Below are 25059 nucleotides of genomic sequence, written 5' to 3' on the forward strand. Positions count from 1 at the left end.
TCATGGGTAGCTGCATCAAAGTAGCTGGGGTTTTGCCAGGAATGGCTGGCAGCTTAGAGTCAGGGCAGCTGGCATGCAGAGTGAATCTACATTTTAGATGAACTTTTTATCTAAGTTATCTGTATTATAATTAAAACCTTGCAGGACCCCAGCAATCTTAAGCGCCTGTCAGTTGGAGACAACTGTCTTATGGTATTGTGGGCCATGGATTAGGAATTTTTCTTTTCCTTTCAAGTTATCTTCTTATTTGATAGAATAATCCTGGAACCCAGTATCAGATTCTCAATTTTAAAAGAATTGCTTGGCAAGGTAAAACCTTATTAGTGTCCAAGGACATAGAACTCTTTTTGTACATGTGCATATACTGTAAACTTCAAATTTGGCAGCAGTATTCCTGTACTAAAGTTCATCGTCAAGCAAAAGTTTGATCAGGAAAAATGAAAGGAAGCGTTCCCACTGCAAGTGAGTGGTGGAGTGAGTCACTGCATAGAATGATTGATTTGTTGCCAGTCAGCTGGTTACTTTGTCTTGATTGATGCCGAGCCAATCATTTGTATTTGTATTTGGGTATTGTGCCTTGCAGATCATGAAAGGGTTGTAGAGATCTGTGAGGTTCTGATCTGCTCAATACCTTGTACCCAGAATGTTGATGGCAGGGAACACAGCACTGGTGATACAATTAAAATGAAAAAGTGTGTGTCGGAGATGATTATTCTCTGTGGTACCTCAGTGGTGTGACTATCGAAAGGCACTTGTCTACATCTTGCTGCATGCCTGGATTGCTTCAGAGGATTTGTATGTTAAGTTGAATATTGCAGAATTATATGCAGACATGCAACATGTGATGGGGAAACTGTCATTGATGAAGCAGTTGAAGGTGTTTGGGCTTTGATGGGTCCTCTATGGAACTCCTGGAATAATGTTCTGAGGCTGAGATGATTGGCACAGGAGCAGGACATAGGAGCAGAATTAGGCCATTTGGCCCAATGAGTCTGCTCTGCTATTCAATCATGGCTGATCCTTTTGTCCCCCTCCTCAGCCCCACCTCCTGGCCTTCTCCCCTAATTTTTGATGCCGTGTCCAATCAAGAACCTGTCGAGCTCTGCCTTGAAAGCACCCAACAACCTGGCCTCCACAGCTGCCTGTGGTAACAAATTCCACAAATTCACCAGCCTCTGTTTAAAGAAATTTCTCCGCATCTGTTTTAAATAGACACCCCTCTATCCTGTGGCTGTGCCCTCTTGTCCTATACTCCCCTACCATGGGAAACAACCTTTCCATGTCTACTCTGTCTAGGCCTTTGAACATTTGAAAGGTTTCAATGAGATTCTCTCCCCCCACCCCTCATCATTCTTCTAAATTCCAGTGAGTACAGACCCAGAGCTATCAAATGTTCCTCATAGGATAACACTTTTGTTCCCGCAATCATCCTTATGAACCTCCTCTGAACCCTCTCCAATGTCCGCACTTTTCTTAGATGAGGCCAAAACTGTTCACAATACTCAAGGTGAGGACTCACCAGTGCTCTATAAAGCCTCAGCATCATGTTCCTACTCTTGTAGTCCAGACCTCTTGAAATGAATGCTAACATTGCATTTGCTGTCCTCACCACTGACTCTACCTACAAGTTAACCTTTAGGGTGTTCTGCACAAGGACTCCCAAGTCTCTTTGCATCTCATATTTTTGGATTTCCTACTCATATAGAAAATAATCTGCACACTTATTTCTACTACCAAAGTGCATGCCCATGCATTTTTTAACATTGTATTTCATTTGCCACTTTCTTGCCCATTCTCCTAATCTAAGTCCTTCTGTAGCCTACCTGTTTCTTCAACACTACTTGCCCCTCCACCAATCTTCATATCATCTGCAAACTTGGCAAGAAGGCCACTTATTTTATCATCTAAATCAGCGGTTCCCAACCACCGGGCCGCGGACCGGTACCGGTACCGGGCCACAAAGCATGCGCTACCGGGCTGCGAGGAAACGATATGATTTGGCGATATGAGTCAGCTGCACCTTTCCTCATTCCCTGACACGCCCACTGTTGAGCTTGAACGCACGTGGGCTCATTACCCACACGTCATCCGTGTCAGCGCGGGAAGAAGGTCAACTCCTCGAGCTTGCAAATGACGGTGGGCTGAAAAGCATGTTTGATATAACATCTCTGCCGGCATTCTGGATCAAAGTCAAGGCTAAATATCCTGAGATAGCCACGAAAGTACTGAAAACGTTGTTTTCATTTCCAACATTTTTCTGCGAAGCGGAGTTTTCTGCAATGAATGCAACGAAAACTAAATTGCGGAATAGACTGGACACAAGGAACACCCTTCGAGTATCGCTGTCTCCCATCACCCCTCAATAGGACCGTCTTGTTGCAGGAAAACAAGTCCAGGGCTCCCACTGATTCAGCGATATTGGTGTGTTGCAATGATTTTATATGTTCATACGGGGAAAATATGCGCTGCGTGTTTAATATCTAAACGTTACTTAAAATGTTGTGATGCTATTGACTTACTTATATAACAATTACAGCACGGAAACAAGCGATCTCGCCCCTTCTAGTCCGTGCCGAACGCTACTCTCACCTAGTCCCACCGACCTGCACTCAGCCCATAACCCTCCATTCCTTTCCTGTCCATATACCCATCCAATTTTTCTTTAAATTATAATATCGAACCTGCCTCTACCACTTCTACTGGAAGTTCATTCAACACTTACTTCAAGCTCCCCTGTCCTCCCCTGATAATTGACTTATCGCTATATTAATACGAGGAAAATATGTACTGTGTGTTTAATATTAAATTCGTTAGGTAAATCCTTTTAGAAACGAAATTGAGTGTATTAGCCACTTATCACCTATATTCTGGTCGTAATTAACCCCCCCCCCCCCCCGCCGAACAGAATCACCAAAAACAGTTTGCAGAGGGAAGAAAAATCGGCAGGTACACACATGGGCACTGGTGCCCGCGCAAGGCTTCATGGTCATTGTAGTCTTTGTCTGGGTAAACAGCGTATTTGACTGCTACTCTTGTCCGTTGGCAACCCTCCCCCCCCCCCCCCGGGGTCGGCTGGTCCGCAAGGATATTGTCGATATTAAACTGGTCCGCAGTGCAAAAAAGGTTGGGGACCACTGATCTAAATCATTGATATACAGCATAAAAAGAAGCGGTCCCAGCACCAACCCCTGCAGAACAACACTATGACTGTCAGCCAACCAGAAAAGGATTATTTTATTCCCACTCGCTGCCAGCTACCAATCAGCCAATGCTCTAACCATGCCAGTAACTTTCCTGTAATACCATGTACTCTTAACTTGGTAAGCAGCCTCACGTATGGCACCTTGTCAAGCGCCTTCTGAAAGTCCACATGTACAACATCCACTGCATCCCCTTTATCTATCCTACTTGCAATCTCCTCAAATAATTCCAACAGGTTTGTCAGGCAAGATTTTCCCTTGAGGAACCATGACTTTGTCCTATCTTGTCCTGTGTCACCAAGTACTCCATAGCTTCATCCTCAACAATTGACTCTGACCACTGAGGTCAGGCTAACTGATCTATAATTTCCTTTCTGCTAATCCCCTCCTTTCTTAGATTGGAGTGATATTTGCAATTTTCCAGTCCTCTGGAACCATGCCAGAGTCCAATGATTTTTGAAAGATCACTACAATTGCCTCCACAATCTCGACTGCTAACTCTTTCAGAACTCTAGGGTGCAGTTCATTTGGTCCATGTGACTTGTGTACCTTTTGGTCTTTCAGCTTTTTGAACACTTCACCCTTGTAGTAGTAACTGCACTCACTTCTCTTCCCTCACGCCCTTCAACATCTGGCACATTGCTAGTGTCTTCCACAGTGAAGACTGATGCAAAATTCTCATTTAGTTCACTTGTCATCTTCTTGTCCCCAATTATTATTTCTCCGGCCTCATTTCCTGGCGGTCGTATATCCAATCTCATCTCTTATTTTTTCACATACTTGAAAAAGCTTTTACTATCCACTTTGATATTCTTTGCTAGCTTGCTTTCATATCTCATCTTTTCCCTCGTAATGATTCTTTTAGTTGCTCTCTGTAGGTTTTTAAAAGCTTCCCAATCCTCCACCTTCCTAGTTTTTGCTTTGTTGTATGCCCTCTTTTGTTTTTACATTAGCTTTGACTTCCCTTGTCAGCCACGGTTGTACTATTCTGCCATTTGAGTATTTCTTCATTTCTGGAATACATTTATTCTGCACCATTATCAGTTTTCCCAGAAACTCATGCCATCGCTGCTCTGTTGACATTCCTGCCAGCATTTCCTTCCAATTTACTTTGGCCAACTCCTCTCTCATACCACTATAATTTCCTTTACTCCACTGAATTACTGCTACATCAAGGTTTATCTTGTTCAAGGTATGACTCCAGCCATTGGAGGGATTTCAAGTTGATAACCTTTGTGTTCAGTTTTACTCAGGCTTTTTAATGCTGTTTTTTTTGTGAACGGCTGTATTGATGTTGAGGCAAGTTGCTGTCAACTCACTGGGATCTCAGCTTTGTTCATATTTCAGCCATGGCTATGATGAAGCCTGCTACAGAATGAACCTGGCAAAACCGAAACAGATGTTTAGTGTGCATGTTAATAAATATTGCTTGAGAACACAGACATCAGTATCTTCCTTTGTTTTGGTTCTGACTCAGATCAGCAAAACATTTTTATTGACAAGACGTATTTTGGAAATTTTCCACAGTTTTGAACATTTACTGCATCCAAAATTCACAGCCATTTCTTAATATTGAATTGGCTGAAGGCTGGTTTCTCTGATGCTGAAACCTCCAGAGGCAGCTGCAATAGACCACCCACTCAGTGGTTCCTGTAAAAGATGGTGTCAATTCAATTTTCTTTCATGTTTGTGCTGGGCTGTACCATCATGGAAGATGCAACTTGAAGCCACCTTCTGTTAACTGCTTATTTGTCTCCCATCGTAAGGTCAAAGATGGCTCTGGCAATACAGTGATGTTTTGCAGGCAACTCAAAGCTTCTAGATATAGTTCTTTTGAACTACTATTGCTGCAATCTGCTGCCTATGATCTCCTTTTAAGAAACCTACTTTTGAACTGTCTAAATGAATAGCAATTTTACAGTTTTCTGAAGGACTCAGTGAACTCGACTCTCAGGATGCAGTTACAGCACCGCAAAGCAGATGGTGGTCAGTCACGGTTGTAAGAGAGGGTGCTGGGACGGACTTCAAGGCAGACTAAAGCATCGGAGTATGAAACTTCCTCTCACCAGCATTTTGTTAGCTAATATATAGTCAGTGGAGAACAAAATAGAGGGCCTGAGGGCAAGATTGCTTATTGGAGGGAAACGAGGAATTGCTGCATTCTCTGTTTCACTGAGACATAGCTCACTCTGGACAAGTCAGACATGGCACTGTAGCCCGAGGGCACCTCTATCTACTGGATAGACTGAACTGCCAATTTGAAGAAGGCAAGAGGTGGGGGAATATGTTTCATGATAAATTCTTCGCAGTGCAATCTCAATGCACTCTTATTCTCCCGACCTGGAACCTCTAATGATTAAGTCCACACGTTCTACTTGCAGAGAGTTCTCCTCCATGATCCTGACCGCAATTTACATGCTACCAAAAGCACTTGATGTATTGAATATTATTAACAAGCAAGTAACATCCTACCTCAATACCTTTCACATCCTTGTCAGGGACTTCAATTAAGCTTACTTGAAGAAGTCTCTACCCAGTTATCATCGGCATATCACCTGCAGCAGCAGGGATCCCAACACATTTGACCACGGTATAGCACCATCAGGAATGCCTTCCATTCCATCCCTAGACCATATTTTTGGGAAATCTAATCATTTGGCTGTCCTCCTAACGGCAGAGGCTATATAGCAAGGCACCAGAGTTAAGAACAAAAAAGAGGTCGTCACAAGAGACGGAGAAGCAGCTGCAGGATTACTTTTAGTCAGGCAAGTTCAAGGAATCCTCAGAGGATTCGAATGAATACACCACCATTGTAAAGACATTTGTGGACGAGTGTGTCCCCACAAAATAATTCTCCAAATAGTCTTCTCCAACCAGAAGCCCTGGGTAAACCAAGAGATCCGCAATCTGCTGAGGGCTAGATTGGTGGCAATCGGGTCCAATGACTAAGGAATATACAAGAAGTCCATGTAGGACCTCCAGAAAGCCATCTCACATGTGAAGTGGCAATTCTGGACCAAACGTGGATCATAGAAGGATGCCACAGGGTTTGAATGCTATCTCCTCATACTAAGTAAAACCAAGCAACATAGTAACAACAAAGTTTTGCTCCCAGATGTACTCAATGCTTTCTATGTTTATTTTGACCGACAGAATATAGAGGTACTTTCATGAACTCCCACAGCCCTTACAACCCTGTGATTTCAGCCTCCGAGGTTGATGTGAGAACATCCTTCAGTAGAGTGGACCACAGAAAGCATCTGGCCCAGATGTTGTATTTGGATGAGCACTGAATGCCTGTGCTAATCAACTGGCTAGAGTGTTTACTGACAGCTTTAATGTCTTGCTTCGACACTCTGAGGTACCTACCTGCTTCAAGCAGGCTTCAATCATAATGGTGCCCAGGAATGTGGTGACCTACCTTAATGACTATTGTCCAGTAACATTTATATCCACTGTAATGAAGTGCTTTGAGAGATTAGTCTTGAAACATATCAACTCCTGCCTGAGGAGTGATTTGGACCTCCTCTGATTTGTCTACCAGTACAACGGGTCAACAGCAGATACCATTTCATTGGCACTTTAATCAGTTCTGGAACATTTTGACAGGATCTATACATCAGGATGTTCTTCATTGACTGCAGCTCTGCATTCAACACTATCATCTCCTCAAAACTTATCAATAATCTCCAAGACCTAGGCCTTGATACCTTCTTGTGTAACTGGATACTGTATTTCTTCACTTGCAGACTCCAGTCCGTTCAGATTGGCAACAGCATCTCCTCCACAATCGCTATCAGACTAGGTGGGTCACAAGGCTATGTGCTTTGCTCCCTGCTCTACTCGCTTTACACTTATGTCTGTAAGGTTAGGCACAGCTCCAATGCCACATTAAGTTTGCTGATGACACCACTGTTGGCCGAATCAAAGGTGGTGATGTCAGCATATAGGAAGGAGTTTGAATATCTGGTTGAATGGTGCTACAAAACCCTTTCACTTATCAGCAGAACCAAAGAGCTGATTATTGACTACAGTATGAGGAAACTGGAGGTCCATGAGCCAGTCCTCATCAAGGGATCAGAGGTGGAGAGAGTGAGCAACTTTAAATTCCTTAGCATTATCATTTCAGAGGATCTGTCCTGGGACCATCACGCAAGTGCCATTACAAAGAAGGCATGATTTGACATGTCGTCTAAAATTTTTACAAATTTCTATAGACACTCAGTGGACTGACTACATCAGGGCCTGGTATGGAAACACAAATACCCAAGTCTACAAAAAGTAGTGGATACAGCCCAGTCCTTCACAGGAAAAGCCATGTTTGTCATTGAGCACATCTACAAGGAGCGCTACCACAAGTAAACAACATCCATCATCAAGGACCCGAACCATCCAGGCAATGCTCTCTTCTTGTGGCTGCCATCAGGGAGGAAGTCCAGGAGCCTCAGATCCCAAACCACCAGGTTCAGGAACAGGTATTACCCTTCAGGCTCCTGAACCAGAGCGGATAACTGCACTCACCTCTACAGTGAACTGGTTCCACAATCTATGGCCTTACTTTCAAGGACTCTTTACAACTTATTTTCTCAATATTATTTTTTATTTAATATTATTTGTTTTTCCTTTTTGTACTTGCACAATGGGCAATAGCTTTGATATCCTGGAGCACCTTGTAGATGCTCAGTTTTGAGCTATCACAACTATTCTCTGTGTCCCATTGAGCTCAATGTTAATGCTACTCAGCACAGTGGAGGCTCTTCTCTGTTTTATGATAGAATTTTGCCTTTCTAAGGATAAGGCAGTTGTCATTCCTGCTGGCAATATTGTGGACAAGTTGAGTTATTGTGTTGGTTCCTTCACTTGTTGCACAAGCAATATGGAAATTGTCTTTTAGCCTCAATCTTTCCAATCTGTGCTTCCTCAGGAGGGCTCTTAAATATTATGTGCTACATACTTAGCTGGTAATACTAAGTATTATTATACTTAGAACATCAAAGGTTCAAAGTAAATTTATTATCAAAGTACATATATGTCACCATATACAACCCTGAGATTTGTTTTCTTGTGGCATACTCAATAATTCTATAGAATAATAATCAGAACAGAATCAATGAAAGACCACCCATTTCGGAGTGCAGAAGACACCAAACTGCAAATACAAAAAGAAAGAAATAATAATAAATATCGAGAACATGATATGATGAGTCCTTGAAAGTGAGTCCAATGATGGGGCAAGTGAAGTTGAGCGAAGTTATCTCCTTTGGTTCAAGAGCTTGTTGGTTGGGGGTAGTAACTGTTTCTGAAATTGGTGGTGTGGATCCTGAGGTTCCTGTACCACCTTCCTGAAGGCAGCAGCAAGAAAGGAATATGTTCTGGGCGGTGGGGGTCCCTGATCTTCCCTAAAATCTATTGCCAGTGTTCTGGGTCAAAATATTTTTTATTGACAAAATCGCTTATTAAAACCCATGGGATTCTTTTTTTTTACTTTGTTAGCCATGTTTTAAAATTTCAGTTTTCTGTTGTTGCACTGAATTTGTATTAGCAGTTATGAAGTAATTGGATAAATACTTATTAAAAATCCATTTGGAGAACAGTATGAGAATTCAAGTAGAATGAAGTAGGCTTGTGCAGAAGTGGGTACTGGTCATATAGTACAGTATGAACATTTCCATGAACCAGTTGGTAAGCACTGAACAGATTTTCAATGAGAAGTTAGCTGTGTTGAGTGACTTACTGGGTTAACTTTAGTTAATTTAGTTGTCTTATGCTTTTTGAAAAGAATGGTATTTGTGTAATCTTAAAACCTTAGAGAAAAGACCTTGGCATGTTGATGGCATTTTGTTAAGTCCAGTTGTGATTATGCATTTTTACTAGGCTGCATACTGTTAATAGATTGTGCTAAACACAAAGCAGTAATCCAGATTATATTATATATCTGTGTTACGGAATGAGTTGCTGTGTTGGCAAGGCCCTTATTTGGTTTCCTATTAAAATTGATAACAACAAGACTTAGCACAACCCTAGCAATTTGCAGTTTACTTCATTTAAGCTCAAGGCAGACAAATAGGCTTGTTTGTCCTTGATATCTCCTTTGTCACCACTTCTCACACTTCACTCAACCCAGTGGCAGAGAAACCAATAAAAATGCAAGGCAATTGCTGGATGTTTCTGCTCTTGATTCTGCAAGATAATTCTACAAATATTAATAGTTTTTTTTGTGTGTTTCCATGCATGTAACCCAAAATATGATACCAAGTAATGGAGGAATAGCCTTGCCCCTTCTTCAGATTTATTGCTAGGCTGTATACTCGGAGTATTATTTGATTTCTGACAACATTCTCTATAGCACTCTTTGCTTGAATGTTTGCTGCAAAGGTTGTGCAGTGCTATTCTCTGTTACAATGCTTCTGTTGGCTGGATTTCAACATTGACTAGTGTGCACTGATAGCAGTGTCTGCAAATCACTTCTCAGTAATTTTCACGGAGACACCAATACACTGCATGACATCATATGTGTTAATTATTTACTTCTAAGTTGATTTAAGTTATAAAATGTGCCTGTTTGAATAGAATCTGACTTTTGCATGTGGCGTGAAATTGTTCAGACTAATCTTGGCAGAGTGACAAAATCAGCATCAGGGGAGGCTTTGGCAGCCATGTTGTAGCGCAGTTTGAAGCTTTTCAGTCCAGCTAAGGGAGAAATTAGTTTTAATTCAACGTTGCCCTCCGGAAGGAACAAGATCTAAAAGAACCAGCTGCTTCTAGAATCACATTTTCTTTAATCTACTTTCATTACCCAGTATTAGCTTAACTCATGGGAATATACTTTGAGTTTCTCTTTTACGTATCTCCAAAATGGCATCAGCTGGATCATATGTCCTGCAGAACACAAATCATGGAAGGCAGGTTTTATTGAATATTCTATATGCTCTCTGTCAGAATAGATTGGTTCGTGATGTTGCTGCCAACTTTACCTTGATATGTGTGGTTTGGTATTGTAATATTAAATTATCAGCAGTGCATCTTTTAGGTTAATGCTGAGGAACGGTGCTTTGCTGGTTACACTTCATTAAATTAAATGGGTTTGATAAGTTGATTTTAAGTTGGCTGTCGGTGGTTTTAATGTTTAAACTATACATTTTCCAACATCAGATGTCCGTTGCCAAGTATTCATCAATTAGATATATTATCTAATACATCAAAGATCCAGTATAATATTGTGAAATTGTCCACACCTAAACACATTAACATATTTTAAACTTTGCTTAACAACCATGTAATTTAGACATTGAGTATTAGATAGTGGTAGTATCTTTGCCATAAGGGAAAGGGAAAAGTAATGGGTTCCGAATTAAGAATGTAAAATGCTGGCTTGATAGCAGTTTCTTGCATTGTACAAGCAGAGGCTCTAAAGGCGACACCTTGTATAGTGTAAAAGTTCTCATTCTGCAAACATCTTTATTCAATTTTTTAATACATGTGCGGTTTGCCATAAAATGAGCATTTTTTGTATTGTTAATCCAAACTTTTTGTATTGCACATGCTTTTTTGCTCCCACCCTTAAGGTGTAGTTTTGTATGCTTGCTTTCTTTCTCTCCTGAAATTATCAACTTGCTGAGCTATAGTTTTAACATGACTGGTCTAACGGAAGTCTAGGAATGAGCATAGGATGCAGACATCTGAACTGAACCAATTTCTCTTGGCACATAAACACTTCCTACTGCAGGTTATTCAGAGAAAAATTGGAAACTGTGACCCAACTAACCTTGTTTTCTCTCTCTGATTTTTACTTCTGTGATGTGAGAGGACAGATGTATTAACAACCATTTAGTATTAATCGTGCTGTGAGGTTGGTTGTTTATCTGGTGTTTAATTTTGAACTACAGTACATTTTATACAAGCTGTATGGTCAGCATTTGGTGATCTTTCATTGAAATGTTCTGTTCATGTACACGCATGTACATTTTGTCAAATCTGTATTCATCAACCTCATTATTAGTACAAAGCATTCTTTTTGGGGGAAGTGAGCCAGCGATCCATCTGCAGGCTAAAATTTATGAGTGGTAATTATTGCCCTTGCTCTCCCCAGACACTAGTGGATTTTCATAAAACCATATAGGAGTAGGCTAGTTCAGCAGCTGTGCACAGGTATTGTCTTGGGAAGTCCAAAATATAGACCAGGTGTAGACTTACACTTCTAAGTCCCTGTCATTTTATAATATAGAGCAATGATTTACATCATTCTGACTGAACTTCGCTTCTTGTTGCCTTTTGTACGGAAAAAGGATACCTCTTCTGCATTGTACTTCATTTAATCAGTGTTCTTTTTTTGCAGAATAACAGGTTAAATTTACATCATCTGCTCATTTAATTGTCTTCAAATGTTCCTCAATTAAGCTCAGGTTTCACCACATTTTGTTCTTAATTGATGTATTTGATACCAAAGATGGGTATGGTGGCTCCTAGCTGACCACGCTGCTGTTCAAAACTGAATCATGATTGAGGTGTGCTGGGGTATGCTGAGGACACTACATTTTTAGCATTGTGTCAGATATGTTCTGAACAGATGCATTCACAACTGATTTTCACTTATTAATTATTTTAATATCAATTATATGTAGCCTAGAGCAGGATTTATGTGTATAATTCTTTGGTTTAGCTGTCTACCATTTAGTTATATTCTGCATTGATATATTGTTGGAGAGGGAGTATGGATATTGGTGCTAACTGTTTAATTGACAAATTATTGTTACAGGGTTGAGCCATTCAGGAGACAAAATATCCCTTTAACATTTTTGGGTTACAAACACATTTTTTTTCAACTGAAGTGAACGAATCAGCATTTTCCCATTAGGACATTTTTAGTAGTACTACCCTATCTGTAAGTGGGTACTATTGCAGACTATTGTTATTTCATTCATTCCATTCTGTATTTAGTTTTGTCAAACAGCAAATTGGAAATAGTTATTGGCATTTTCTCATTGTCTGAATTTTTAAAATTTATTTAGCGATACAGTGCGAAATAGGCCCTTCAAGCCATGCTGTCCCAGCCAACCCTAACCCAATCACATGGCAGTTTATAATGACCAATTAACTTATTAACCAAAACATCTTTGGATTGTGGGAGGAAACCAGAGCACCCGGGGGGGGAACATGCATTCCACAGGGAGAACATGCAAATTCCTCACAGAACTCCAAACTCTGGATTGCCTTGAGCAGTAATACTACCGTGGCACCCCAAACAGTTTAGTGAACAGGGAAATATGTTGAAGGATTGAGCTCAGTGATAACTTGGATCATTATTGTGACTAAGTGAATAGATATAAATGAGATTGTTGTTTGTGTTTTACAGATTTAAACCACAGTGGTTTGGGATCGCATTATGAAAATTCTCACTGGGGACCTGTCTCTACCAACAGTGATTCTACTACAAATTGGGATAAAGTTATTGTAGACGGGTCTGACAAAGAAGCCTGGCCTTCAATCACTGGCAGTGACCCAGAGTTAGCTTCAGAATGCATGGACATTGACTCTGCTTCAAGCTCTGGGTCAGAGAAGAATCTCAGTACCATGGCTTCGGGGAGCACAGTTAGTGATGGCGATGGCAACAGAACCGGCAGTGGAAGTGGTTCTTCAAGTCAGTTTGTGGTTGGAAATGTCAGCAATAATGTAGGAAATGGTAGTATTAATGGGCCTTGGGGTGGATCTCGAGGCTCCATATCAAGCACATGTCAGGGTTCTGCAGAAAATGTGGATAGCAAACCAGAAAGCAGCCATGGTAAACTGAATGCTTGGGGCAGTATTGGTTCCACGTCCAGTGGTTCATTGAGTCAGAATGGTTTGAATCCAAATACCAACCTAGGTGCCTGGCCTTTGTTGGAAAATGATGGAAATACTGTGCAAGGACCTGTGCCAGGTAGCAGTTCTGGCAGCAATGTTCAACGTAGCACTGTAGGTCAAATGCTGAATAATCAGAGTGTTAACATGGGACTATCAGCTCATGGTTCGTGGGGAGGGCTGCAGGAGAATTCTGATGCAGAAGTGAATGGTACAAGGAAGGTTTCATTCAGTGGACAACCTCAAAACCTTAACACTGAAATGAATGGACCAAATAACACTACTAACCCTTTGACCTCTAGCTTACCAAACTCTACTAGTTCAATGCAGACAAATGAACTGCCTAAACATACAGGGCCTGGGGCCTGGGGTGTACCCTTAGGAATGAGCACAGTAAATCCATCTCAGCTTCAGGCCTCTTCGGTGACAAATGGCACTTCAGTTTCTCAACTTGGCAATGGAGGAATCAGTGAGGGAATGAACAGTGGGTCTTATGGTACGACTTGGGGTACACCTGGCACTAACTACTCTGGAGAAAAATGTCCAGGCCCTAGCTGTAATTTGGGGCAAGCTAGTGGTGACACTGTGAATGCAACTCTAGCACAATCTGCTATTAATGGTTCTGGAAATTCTTCTTACAAAAATAATGGTGGAAGCAATAGAGGAGGAGTCACATGGGAGTCTGGTGTGGTCAACTCCCATAATGTGAACTGGGGAGCAGGGAACAGTTTAGGCTCTGGAGGGACTCGAAAAGTCTGGGGAAACCCAGCACCAAATGCAAACACTGGCACTAAGATCTCAAATGGAGAATGGAACAAACTGCCTAACAATCAGCATTCCAGTAATGGTGTAAATGGAAGTGGTAATAGGAAGGGAACAAATGGATGGAAAAGTCTAGATGATGCTCTTTGTGGTCAGAATCAAAATTCTGCATCTCAGCAAAGTGAACAGAACAACGTATGGGTCAAAACTTCAACATCAGGTACTGCAGACAGTGAGGGGAGCACAGAAAGTACTGGAAGTCGTCATGATAGAATCACCGCAGGAACCAATGATGGCAATAACAGACGTGGTGAAAAGAGAAAACCTGAACAACCAGGAATGGTTCAAAGTATTCTGAGTAGAACAGACTTGGACCCCCGTGTCCTTTCCAATACAGGTTGGGGGCAGACTCCAATTAAACAGAACACTGCCTGGGACATTGAACCTTCAGCAAAGAGTGAGAGAAAAACTGACAATGGGACAGAGGCCTGGGGATGTTGTGTTTCCCAGACTTCAAACTCAGGGGGATGGGGGGATGGGCCTGGCCCAAACAGTAATGATACCTCTTCAGTATCCGGGTGGGGGGATCCAAAGCCTGCTACAGTCTCTTGCAACCCTAGCTGGGGAGACACCAAAGGCTCAAGCAGCCAAGGGGGTTGGGAGGATAATACTGCTGCTACAGGAACAGTAAAGAGCAATCAAACATGGGGAAGTAACAAAGAAGAAAAGCTAGCTGCGTGGAATGATGCACAAAAGGTCAAACAGGGATGGTCTGATGGACAGAAATCAAACCAGAGTTGGGGACTGTCTGCAACTGATGGGTGGGGAGAGAATTCAAAGAGTGGCCAGTGGGGGGAATTACAAAAGACCGGAGCAGGCAGTTGGGATAATGACAGTGAAAGGTCTGCGCCTGGTTGGAATGAACCTGGGAGACCAGGTGCAAGCCGAGGCACATGGACAAGTGGAAACAATTCAGATTCCAGTAATAGTACAGGCTGGGGGGAATGTGCCAAGGCTGCTCAGTCCCCTCAGGGCTGGGGGGAACCTACCAAGGCTGCTCAGTCCCCCCAGGGATGGGGGGACACATCCAAGCCTGTACAATCTCCCCAGGGTTGGTGTGAGCCTGTCAAGCCCACACAGTCACCCCAGGGCTGGGGAGAGCCCTCTAAGCCTGCTCAGTCCCCCCAAGACTGGAGGGAACCCATCAAGTCAAGTAACTCTGCAGACTGGCACAAACCACAGGATGGTAACAGTCCTTGGGCCAATAAACCTTCTGGCCAGGGGTGGCTTAATGGCCCAATGCCAGCACCATCGAAAGAGGAGGAGCCCACAGGCTGGGAGGAACCTTCTCCAGAATCTATTCGTCGCAAAATGGAAATTGATGATGGTACCGCTGCTTGGGGAGATCCAAGCAAGTACAACTACAAGAGTGTGAACATGTGGAACAAAAATACGCAGAGCAGCAACAATGGCTCAGAGCAGTCGGCACAAATCATGTCTTCGCCAACGACACCACAGCCCCCGCAGCTACCGCAGCAAATGCCACCACCAAGTGCCATTCAAAACAAGGAGAGTAACAGCTCCGGTAAGTTATTCATCCTGACTCGAAGCTTCATAAATCGAAGAAATAAGAAGGTGAAACTTGACATTCTGTTAGCATTATTTTGTACTGTGTATTCTAAAATGTGATTTGATTAGAAGTTATGTGGTTGATTGCATTCACGTGTTTTTATACATTTATACTATTTGTGTTCAGAAGTGACTGGTATGCACTTCCAAAATCGGTGGATTTTTTCCAATTCAACATTTCTGATGAAGAGCAAGTCTTTAAAGATCTATAGACAACAGTGTGATTTTGAAGTTTTTGGTTTTGTTTTCCAGTAAATTTGTGTCTTAGGAGTGGATATTAATAACTCTAACAATATTAGATGTCTCAGAAACCTTTTTAATTAATTCTAATTGTAAGCCTATAATATGTGCAAATGCGACTAAATGCAGTAGATGTGAAGAGATTTATTGATGCTAAATTCAGGCGTATTTTATTGCTTCACACAGACTAATTTAGTTCATCATTTGCCTCTGTTGTGTAAATGATGACTTTTTATCTCTCTCTTAACTCTTGGAGAAGTTATCTGTGGCATTGGTGCTGCAGTGTGGTTTTGGAGGAAACATCTGGTTCATTTAATTTTCTGAAACTCTTTCCTTAATCTGTCTCATTTTGAGAATCTAGAATTCAATGGGATTCTGAAACATGTTGCTGAGCTTGGCTGAGTAGCAGCTACAGACTTGTAACATATTTGCAACATGTGCAAATGAAGTGAAAGTATATTTTGACTTTGGAAGGGTTACAACAAAGATTCATCACAATGGTATTGTTGCTGAAATGGTTAATTAAGGCTAGATTGGATGCACTTATCTTTATGGTCAAATTTAGATCGTGGATCAAAATTCAAATCTGAGGTTTTAACATGTTAGAGAATTAGTTGGAAAGATATTGCTCTGGATTTTCACTACCTTGAACATCAGATCCAAAGTGACATCAAAAGGCATGAAATGTAATTTAAACACTTCTTCCTTCCACCCTACACTTCCCACCCATAAAGAACCCCCTTCATGCATCCCCTCCCAAACCCCACAAGAAAATTGCTGTGGATGTTGGAACATGAAACCTTCCAAATTGAGCCTGGTACATTTTTGTTTTGTAAGGGGATTCAGCGAGCGAGAAATATATGGATGTGGAGCTGTGATGCAGAACTGCCATGGAAATGAATGTGAAGCTAAGTGAGGTGCAATTTGGTTCTTTCCCCATCTCAGCTGCACAATGGATCAGCAACATACTTTGGAAAATTGTTCTGTTCATTCTCATTTACTAAAGAAAATACAGTTAATTGAACCTTATATAGTTTATATAGTCAGGCCTAATCAGGCTTTAGCTCTGTACTTTACCATGTCTACAGGATTTTTGGTAAATTCTGACTCTCACATCACTGTTCGCAGCTTCTTGCTTGATCTGATATTTGGAAATCAGATGAGCTGCATTAGAAGTGGGAGTGCAGGTGTTCTAAAACCTTACATTGCACATATCAAATACCATCGGAAAATTACTGAAGCATGGCTGGCTGAAGAGCAAGGATTATCCCTGAATTTCTTATGGTGTCAGAAAAAGCCTCTAGTCCCAAGGTATCATTTGAGGATTGAAGAAAGGAATATCGGAACATCTCAATCAGCAGCCCTGAAGACTTGGTGATCAAGCAGACCTAGAAGGACCAGAGCTTATTCTGTGATCATTCTTGAGCTAGTTAATGGCAGACCACAGTTCGGTCTCTTTGTCTGGGTTGAAGAGAAGACCGACACCTTGGCATCCTGGTCATGATCAGTATTCATTATTTACAAGAAAAAAAGAGCTGCGCATTTTAGAACCGAACCTATTTTTCATTGGTCATATTTGGAGGGTCTAACTTACGATGAGTGGAGGAGTAACAGAAGGGCTGAAGTAGTGTTACTGTGTTTTTAAATCTACACTGTTATATGATTGTGAAGGACTCAGTACATTTGATATGAATGACATGTGCAGGTTATAAATTATTTGAGAAATATTTTCATGTGTGCCCTGTATTCAGGCTACACAAATACCTCATACTGCATGAATTGGTAAATACTCCATTTTTTTGCACCAACTTGGCAGAGTAACTTGTGTTAACAGAGATGTTAACTGGGCAGTTTATTGTTTTGTGTTTTTGTTTTCCTTTTATTAAAAAAGGCTGGGGAGAATCTTGCACCGTTCAGACAAAGCCAGACTCTTCTTGGGGAGAACCACCTGCTCTAACTGTGACGGTAGACAATGGAACGGCAGCCTGGGGGCAACCTGTGGATACAGGGGCCAGCTGGAGAGAACCGGTTAATGACAGTGCTGGTACCTCTGGCTGGGGTAACACCCCAGCTGCCCCACCGCCTCCAAATAGACCTGGTAAAATTTCCTAAGTTTAAAAGTTGTGATGTTTAATAATGGGCTGTAATGATTTTGTGCAGATGGGCTTTAGAAAAAAAGGGCTCTATCCTTAATTTATTTTATTACACAGGTTGTTTGATATTTATTAAGTTCAAGTGTACAGCTTGTTCTTTTATCACCTTTTTTTCTGCCATTTGCATGGATTCCATTTTAACACACAGCAGATATGTTTACTAACATACAGAATTGAGATGTATGTATGGTTTTATTCATTGTTTTCACCACCAGTTCCTTGATTAATCCTTCCCACCTAAACATTGTGTTAGAACAGTACAGCGCAGGAACAAACCCTTTAGCCCATGGTTAGTTCTATATCAATAGACAACAGGTGCAGGAGTAGGCCATTCGGCCCTTCGAGCCAGCACTGCCATTCACTGTGATCATGGCTGATCATCCACAATCAGTATCCAGTTCCTTCCTTATCCCCATAACCTTTGTTTCTGCTATCTTTAAGAGCTCTATCCATCTCTTTCTTGAAAGCATCCAGAGACTTGGCCTCCAGAGCCTTCTGGGGTAGAGCATTCCATACATTCACCACTCTCTGGGTGAAAAAGGTTTTCCTCAACTCCGTTCTAAATGGCCTACCCCTTATTCTTAAACTGTGGCCTCCGGTTCTGGACTCACCCATCAGTGGGAACATGTCCAGCGTGTCCAATCCCTTAATAATCTTATATGTTTCAATAAGATCCCCTCTCAGCCTTCTAAATTCCAGAGTATATAAGCCCAGTCACTCCAATCTTTCGACATATGACAGTCCCGCCATCCCGGGAATTAACCTTGTGAACCTACGCTGCACTCCCTCAATAGCAAGAATGTCCTTCCTCAAATTTAGAGACCAAAACTGCACACAGTACTCCAGGTGTGGTCTCACCAGGGCCCTGTACAGCTGCAGAAGGACCTCTTTGCTTTTATACTCAATTCCCCTTGTTATGAAGGCCAGCATGCCGTTAGCTTTCTTCACTGCCTGCTGTACTTGCATGCTTGCTTTCAGTGACTGATGTACAAGAACACCTAGATCTCATTGTACTTCCCCTTTTCCTAACTTGACTCCATTTAGATAATAATCTGCCTTCCTGTTCTTACCACCAAAGTGGATAACCTCACATTTATCCACATCAATCTGCATCTGCCCACTCAACAAGCCTGTCCAAGTCACCCTGCATTCTCGTAACATGCTCCTCACATTTCACACTGCCACCCAGCTTTGTGTCATCGGCAAATTTGCTAATGTTACTTTTAATTCCTTCATCTAAATCATTAATATATATTGTAAACAGCTGCGGTCCCAGCACTGAACCCTGCGGTACTCCGCTGGTCACCGCCTGCCATTCCGAAAGGGACCCATTAATTGCTACTCTTTGTTTTCTGTCCCCCAGCCAATTTTCAATCCATGCAGTACTCTGCCCCCAATACCATGTACCCTAATTTTGCCCACTATTCTCCTATGTGGAACTTTATCAAAGGCTTTCTGAAAGTCCAGGTACACTACATCCACTGGCTCTCCCTTGTCCATTTCAAAAAATTCCAGAAGATTAGTCAAGCACGATTTCCCCTTCATTAATCCATGCTGACTTGGACCGATCCTGTTACTGCTATCCAGATGTGTCGTAATTTCATTTTTTATAATTGACTCCAGCATCTTTCCCACCACCGACGTCAGGCTAACCGGTCTATAATTCCCTGTTTTCTCTCTTCCTCCCTTCTTGAAGAGAGGGACAACATTAACCATCCTCCAATCCACAGGAACTGATCCTGAATCTATAGAACATTGGAAAATAATGACCAATGCGTCCATGATTTCTAAAGCCACCTCCTTAAGTACCCTGGGATGCAGACCATCAGGTCCCGGGGACTTATCAGCCTTCAGACCCAACAGTCTATCCAACACCATTTCCTGCCTAATATAAATTTCCTTCAGTTCATCCATTACCCTAGGTCCTTTGGCCACTATTATATCTGGGAGATCGTTTGTGTCTTCCCTAGTGAAGACAGATCCAAAGTACCTGTTCAACTCGCCTGCCATTTCCTAGTTCTCCATAATAAATTCACCCGTTTCTGTCTTCAAGGGCCCAGTTTTGGTCTTAACTATTTTTTTCCTTTTCACATACCTAAAGAAGCTTTTACTATCCTCCTCTATATTCTTGGCTAGTTTACCTTTGAACCTCATTTTTTCTCCGCGTATTATCTTTTTAGTTACCTTCTGTTGCTCTTTAAAAGTTCCCCAATCCTCCGGCTTCCCACTCGTCTTTGCTATGTTATACTTCTTCTGTCTTATTTTTATACTGTCCATTACTTCCCTTGTCAGCCACGGCCTCCCCTTACTCCCCTTAGGATCTTTCTTCCTCTTTGGAACAAACTGATCCTGCACCTTTCGCATTATTCCCAGAAACACTTGCCATTGCTGTTCCACTGTCATCCCTGCTAGGGTATTGTTCCATTGAACTTTGGCCAGCTCCTCCCTCATAGCACCATAGTTCTCTTTGTTCCAACTGTAATACTGACACTTCCAAGTTTCCCTTCTCCCTCTCAAATTGTAGATTAAAACTTATCTTATTATGGTCACTGCCTCCTAATGGCTCCTTTACCTCGAGGTCCCTGATCAAATCCGGTTCATTGCACAACACTAAATCTAGAATTGCGCTCTCTCTGGTAGGCTCCAGTACAAGCTGTTTTAAGAATCCATCTCGGAGGGACTCCACAAACTCCCTTTCTTGGGGTCCAGTACCAGCCTGATTCCTCCAGTCTACCTGCATATTGAAATCCCCCATAACAACTGTAGCACTACTTTTGCGACATGCCAATTTTGACTCTTGATTCAGCTTGTACCCTACATCCGGAATACTGTTTAGGGGCCTGTAGATAACTCCCATTAGGGTCTTTCTACCCCTAGAATTTCTCAGTTCTATCTATACTGACTCTACGTCTCCTGATTCTATGTCCCCCCTCGTAAGGGACTGAATATCATTCCTCACCAACAGAGTCACCCCACCCCCTTTGCCCATCAGTCTGTTCTTTTGATAGGACATCTACATGTAGATTGGGTGAACCAAATTGGTAAAGGTGCTGAGGAAGAGGATTTCTTGGAATGTATGCGGGATGGTTTTTTGAACCAACATGTCGAGGAACCAACTAGAGAGCAGGCTATTCTGGACTGGGTTTTGAGCAATGAGGAAGGGTTAATTAGCAATCTTGTCGTGAGAGGCCCCTTGGGTAAGAGTGACCATAATATGGTGGAATTCTTCATTAAGATGGAGAGTGACATAATTAATTCAGAAACAAAGGTTCTGAACTTAAAGAGGGGTAACTTTGAAGGTATGAGACGTGAATTAGCTAAGGTAGACTGGCAAATGACACTTAAAGGATTGACGGTGGATATGCAATGGCAAGCATTTAAAGGTTGCATGGATGAACTACAACAATTGTTCATCCCAGTTTGGCAAAAGAATAAATCAAGGAAGGTAGTGCACCCGTGGCTGACAAGAGAAATTAGGGATAGTATCAATTTCAAAGAAGAAGCATACAAATTAGCCAGAAAAAGTGGCTCACCTGAGGACTGGGAGAAATTCAGAGTTCAGCAGAGGAGGACAAAGGGCTTAATTAGGAAGGGGAAAAAAGATTATGAGAGAAAACTGGCAGGGAACATAAAAACTGACTGTAAAAGCTTTTATAGATATGTAAAAAGGAAAAGACTGGTAAAGACAAATGTAGGTCCCCTACAGATAGAAACAGGTGAATTGATTATGGGGAGCAAGGACATGGCAGACCAATTGAATAATTACTTTGGTTCTGTCTTCACTAAGGAGGACATAAATAATCTTCCAGAAATAGTAGGGGACAGAGGGTCCAGTGAGATGGAGGAATTGAGCGAAATACATGTTAGTAGGGAAGTGGTGTTAGGTAAATTGAAGGGATTGAAGGCAGATAAATCCCCAGGGCCAGATGGTCTGCATCCTAGAGTGCTTAAGGAAGTAGCCCAAGAAATAGTGGATGCATTAGTGATACAACTCATTAGATTCTGGACTAGTTCCTGAGGATTGGAGGGTGGCTAATGTAACCCCACTTTTTAAAAAAGGAGGGAGAGAGAAACCGGAGAATTATAGACCGGTTAGCCTAACGTCGGTGGTGGGGAAACTGCTGGAGTCAGTTATCAAAGATGTGATAACAGCACATTTGGAAAGCGGTGAAATCATCGGACAAAGTCAGCATGGATTTGTGAAAGGAAAATCATGTCTGACGAATCTCATAGAATTTTTTGAGGATGTAACTAGTAGAGTGGATAGGGGAGAACCAGTGGATGTGGTATATTTGGATTTTCAAAAGGCTTTTGACAAGGTCCCACACAGGAGATTAGTGTGCAAACTTAAAGCACACGGTATTGGGGGTAAGGTATTGATGTGGATGGAGAATTGGTTAGCAGACAGGAAGTAAAGAGTGGGAATAAACGGGACCTTTTCAGAATGGCAGGCGGTGACTAGTGGGGTACCGCAAGGCTCAGTGCTGGGACCCCAGTTGTTTACAATATATATTAATGACTTGGATGAGGGAATTAAATGCAGCATCTCCAAGTTTGCGGATGACACGAAGCTGGGTGGCAGTGTTCGCTGTGAGGAGGATGCTAAGAGGATGCAGAGTGACTTGGATAGGTTGGGTGAGTGGGCAAATTCATGGCAGATGCAATTTAATGTGGATAAATGTGAAGTTATCCACTTTGGTGGCAAAAATAGGAAAACAGGTTATTATCTGAATGGTGGCCGATTAGGAAAAGGGGAGGTGCAACGAGACCTGGGTGTCATTATACACCAGTCATTGAAAGTGGGCATGCAGGTACAGCAGGCGGTGAAAAAGGCGAATGGTATGCTGGCATTTATAACGAGAGGATTCTAGTACAGGAGCAGGGAGGTACTACTGCCGTTGTACAATGCCTTGGTAAGACCACACCTGGAGTATTGTGTGCAGTTTTGGACCCCTAATCTGAGGAAAGACATCCTTGCCATAGAGGGAGTACAAAGAAGGTTCACCAGATTGATTCCTGGGATGGCAGGACTTTCATATGAAGAAAGACTGGATGAACTGGGCTTGTACTCGTTGAAATTTAGAAGATTGAGGGGGGATCTGATTGAAACGTATAAAATCCTAAAGGGATTGGACAGGCTAGATGCAGGAAGATTGTTCCCGATGTTGGGGAAGTCCAGAACAAGGGGTCACAGTTTGAGGATAAAGGGGAAGCCTTTTAGGACCGAGATTAGGAAAAACTTCTTCACACAGAGTGGTGAATCTGTGGAATTCTCTGCCACAGGAAACAGTTGAGGCCAGTTCATTGGCTATATTTAAGAGGGAGTTAAATATGGCCCTTGTGGCTACGGGGATCAGAGGGTATGGAGGGAAGGCTGGTACAGGGTTCTGAGTTGGATGATCAGCCATGATCATAATATATGGCGGTGCAGGCTCGAAGGGCCGAATGGCCTACTCCTGCACCTATTTTCTATGTTTCTATGACATATACCCTTGAATATTCATTTCCCAGGCCCTGTCCACTTGAAGCCATGTCTCTGTTATTCCCACAACATCATACTTACCAATTTCCAACTGTGCCTCAAACTGATCTACTTTATTTCTTATACTCCATGCATTAATATATAATACTTTTAATTCATTACTCCCCTCACCTCCCATATCAATTCCTACTTCACTTGGCCATACTGTACGATCCCTTCTTGAGCTTTCTGCTCTGTAGATTCTGCTGTCTTTCTTAACTTTTTTATTCTCACTTTCCCTTTATCTCCATCCTTATATTTCCAGTTCGTCCCCTCCCCCCCCCCCCCCCCACTACTTAGTTTAAACACACCCGTGTTGCAGAGACAAACCTGCCTGCCAGAATGCTGGTGCCCCGCTTATTAAGGTGCAACCCGTCCCTTTTGTACAATTCATCCTTAGCCCGAAACATACCCCAATGGTCCAAGAATGTAAATCCTTGCTTCCTGCACCAGTTCCTCAGCCACACATTCAGATCCATTATCTCCCTGTTCTTGACCACTCCAGCATGAGGAACTGGAAGCAAACCGGAGATAACCACCCTGGAAGTCCTGCTTTTCAGCCTGCTTCCGAGTTCTCTGAAGTCACGCTGTAAAATGTCTTTCCTCTTCTTCCCACGTCAGTTGTGCCGACATGCACCACCACTTCCGGATGTTCACCTTCACTCCTGAGGATTCTCTGCAATCGGACCATGACATCCTGGATCCCAGCACCAGGGAGGCAACACACCATCCTTTAATCTCACCTGTTGCCACAGAAACCCCTTTCTGTACCTCTCACTATGGAGTCCCCTACTACCACAGCTCTGCCTGACGTCTGTCTCCTCGGCTTTGCTTCAGCGTCAATTGTTGACTGGCAGACCTGACCGCCTCTCAGGCTGGCATCATCTTCTGTCCCGACAGCTTCCAAGAGGGTGAACCTGTTTACGAGAGCCACATCCCCTGGGGTCTCCTGTACTTCAGGCATCCTTTCCTTGCTCATCGTCGCCCCCCCCCCCTTCTCTTCCGGTATCCTCGGTGTAACGACCTCACTGTAGGTCCTGTCCAGAAAACTCTCGTTTTCCCGGATGAGCCTAAGGTCATCCAGTTGCCTCTCCCGTGCTGCAACACGGTCCTTCAGAAGCTGAAACTGGACACATTTTCCACAGGTGTAGGAGCCAGAGGCACTATCAGTGTCCCTGACCTCCCACATCATGCACGCAGTGCACTGAATCAGCCTGGTGGTCATCTCTTTACCACTTCACACCCTCTCCAACTGTGACCTAGTCTCCTCTCTCAGCCTCCTCGCCGAAGACTCTCCAGGGGTCCTCACTTGGAGTGAAGCTCGTCCTCAGCCTCTGCTCGCCGAAGCCTCTTGAGCCAAAGCCTTCCTACTGTGTCTCCCTCTACTCAGTCACCTGCTCTGTCAAACTGCTCTGTTTTAAATACTCATGCTGACTCACGGACTGACTTGCACACGCTTGCGAAGTCCTGTCCCGATCAACCGCCAAGAAAAATGGCCAACTTCCACAAGCTGCTCTCTTTTAAATATTCCCGCTGACTCGTGGACTGACTTGCACGCGATTGCGCAGTCCTGTCCCAATCAACCGCCGAGAAAAATATCATATTTAGTATGTAATCCAGCTTATTTAGTTAACTGAAATATTTATTAAACGATCTATATGGAGTTCAAATGAAAATAATCTAACAGTTACAAACTTTTCTGGACTAGGGTAAGGAA

At 42.6% G+C, this 25059-nt stretch overlaps 1 protein-coding gene across 8 annotated transcripts in view; it reads left to right on the top strand.

Annotated features, from left to right (window-relative positions):
• LOC134351868 (trinucleotide repeat-containing gene 6A protein-like) overlaps window positions 1-25059 on the top strand; it is a 181811-nt gene that overhangs the window by 121379 nt on the left and 35373 nt on the right. For all 8 annotated transcript variants that reach the window (XM_063058702.1, XM_063058703.1, XM_063058700.1 and 5 more), the window contains 2 exons: window positions 12553-15384; window positions 17560-17766. In XM_063058702.1, the coding sequence (XP_062914772.1) occupies window positions 12553-15384; window positions 17560-17766 (3039 nt within the window). The remainder of the gene's footprint in view (window positions 1-12552; window positions 15385-17559; window positions 17767-25059) is intronic.

The sequence above is a fragment of the Mobula hypostoma genome, chromosome 9 (genome assembly GCF_963921235.1).
Source record: "Mobula hypostoma chromosome 9, sMobHyp1.1, whole genome shotgun sequence".
NCBI classification, from domain to species: Eukaryota; Metazoa; Chordata; class Chondrichthyes; order Myliobatiformes; family Myliobatidae; genus Mobula; species Mobula hypostoma.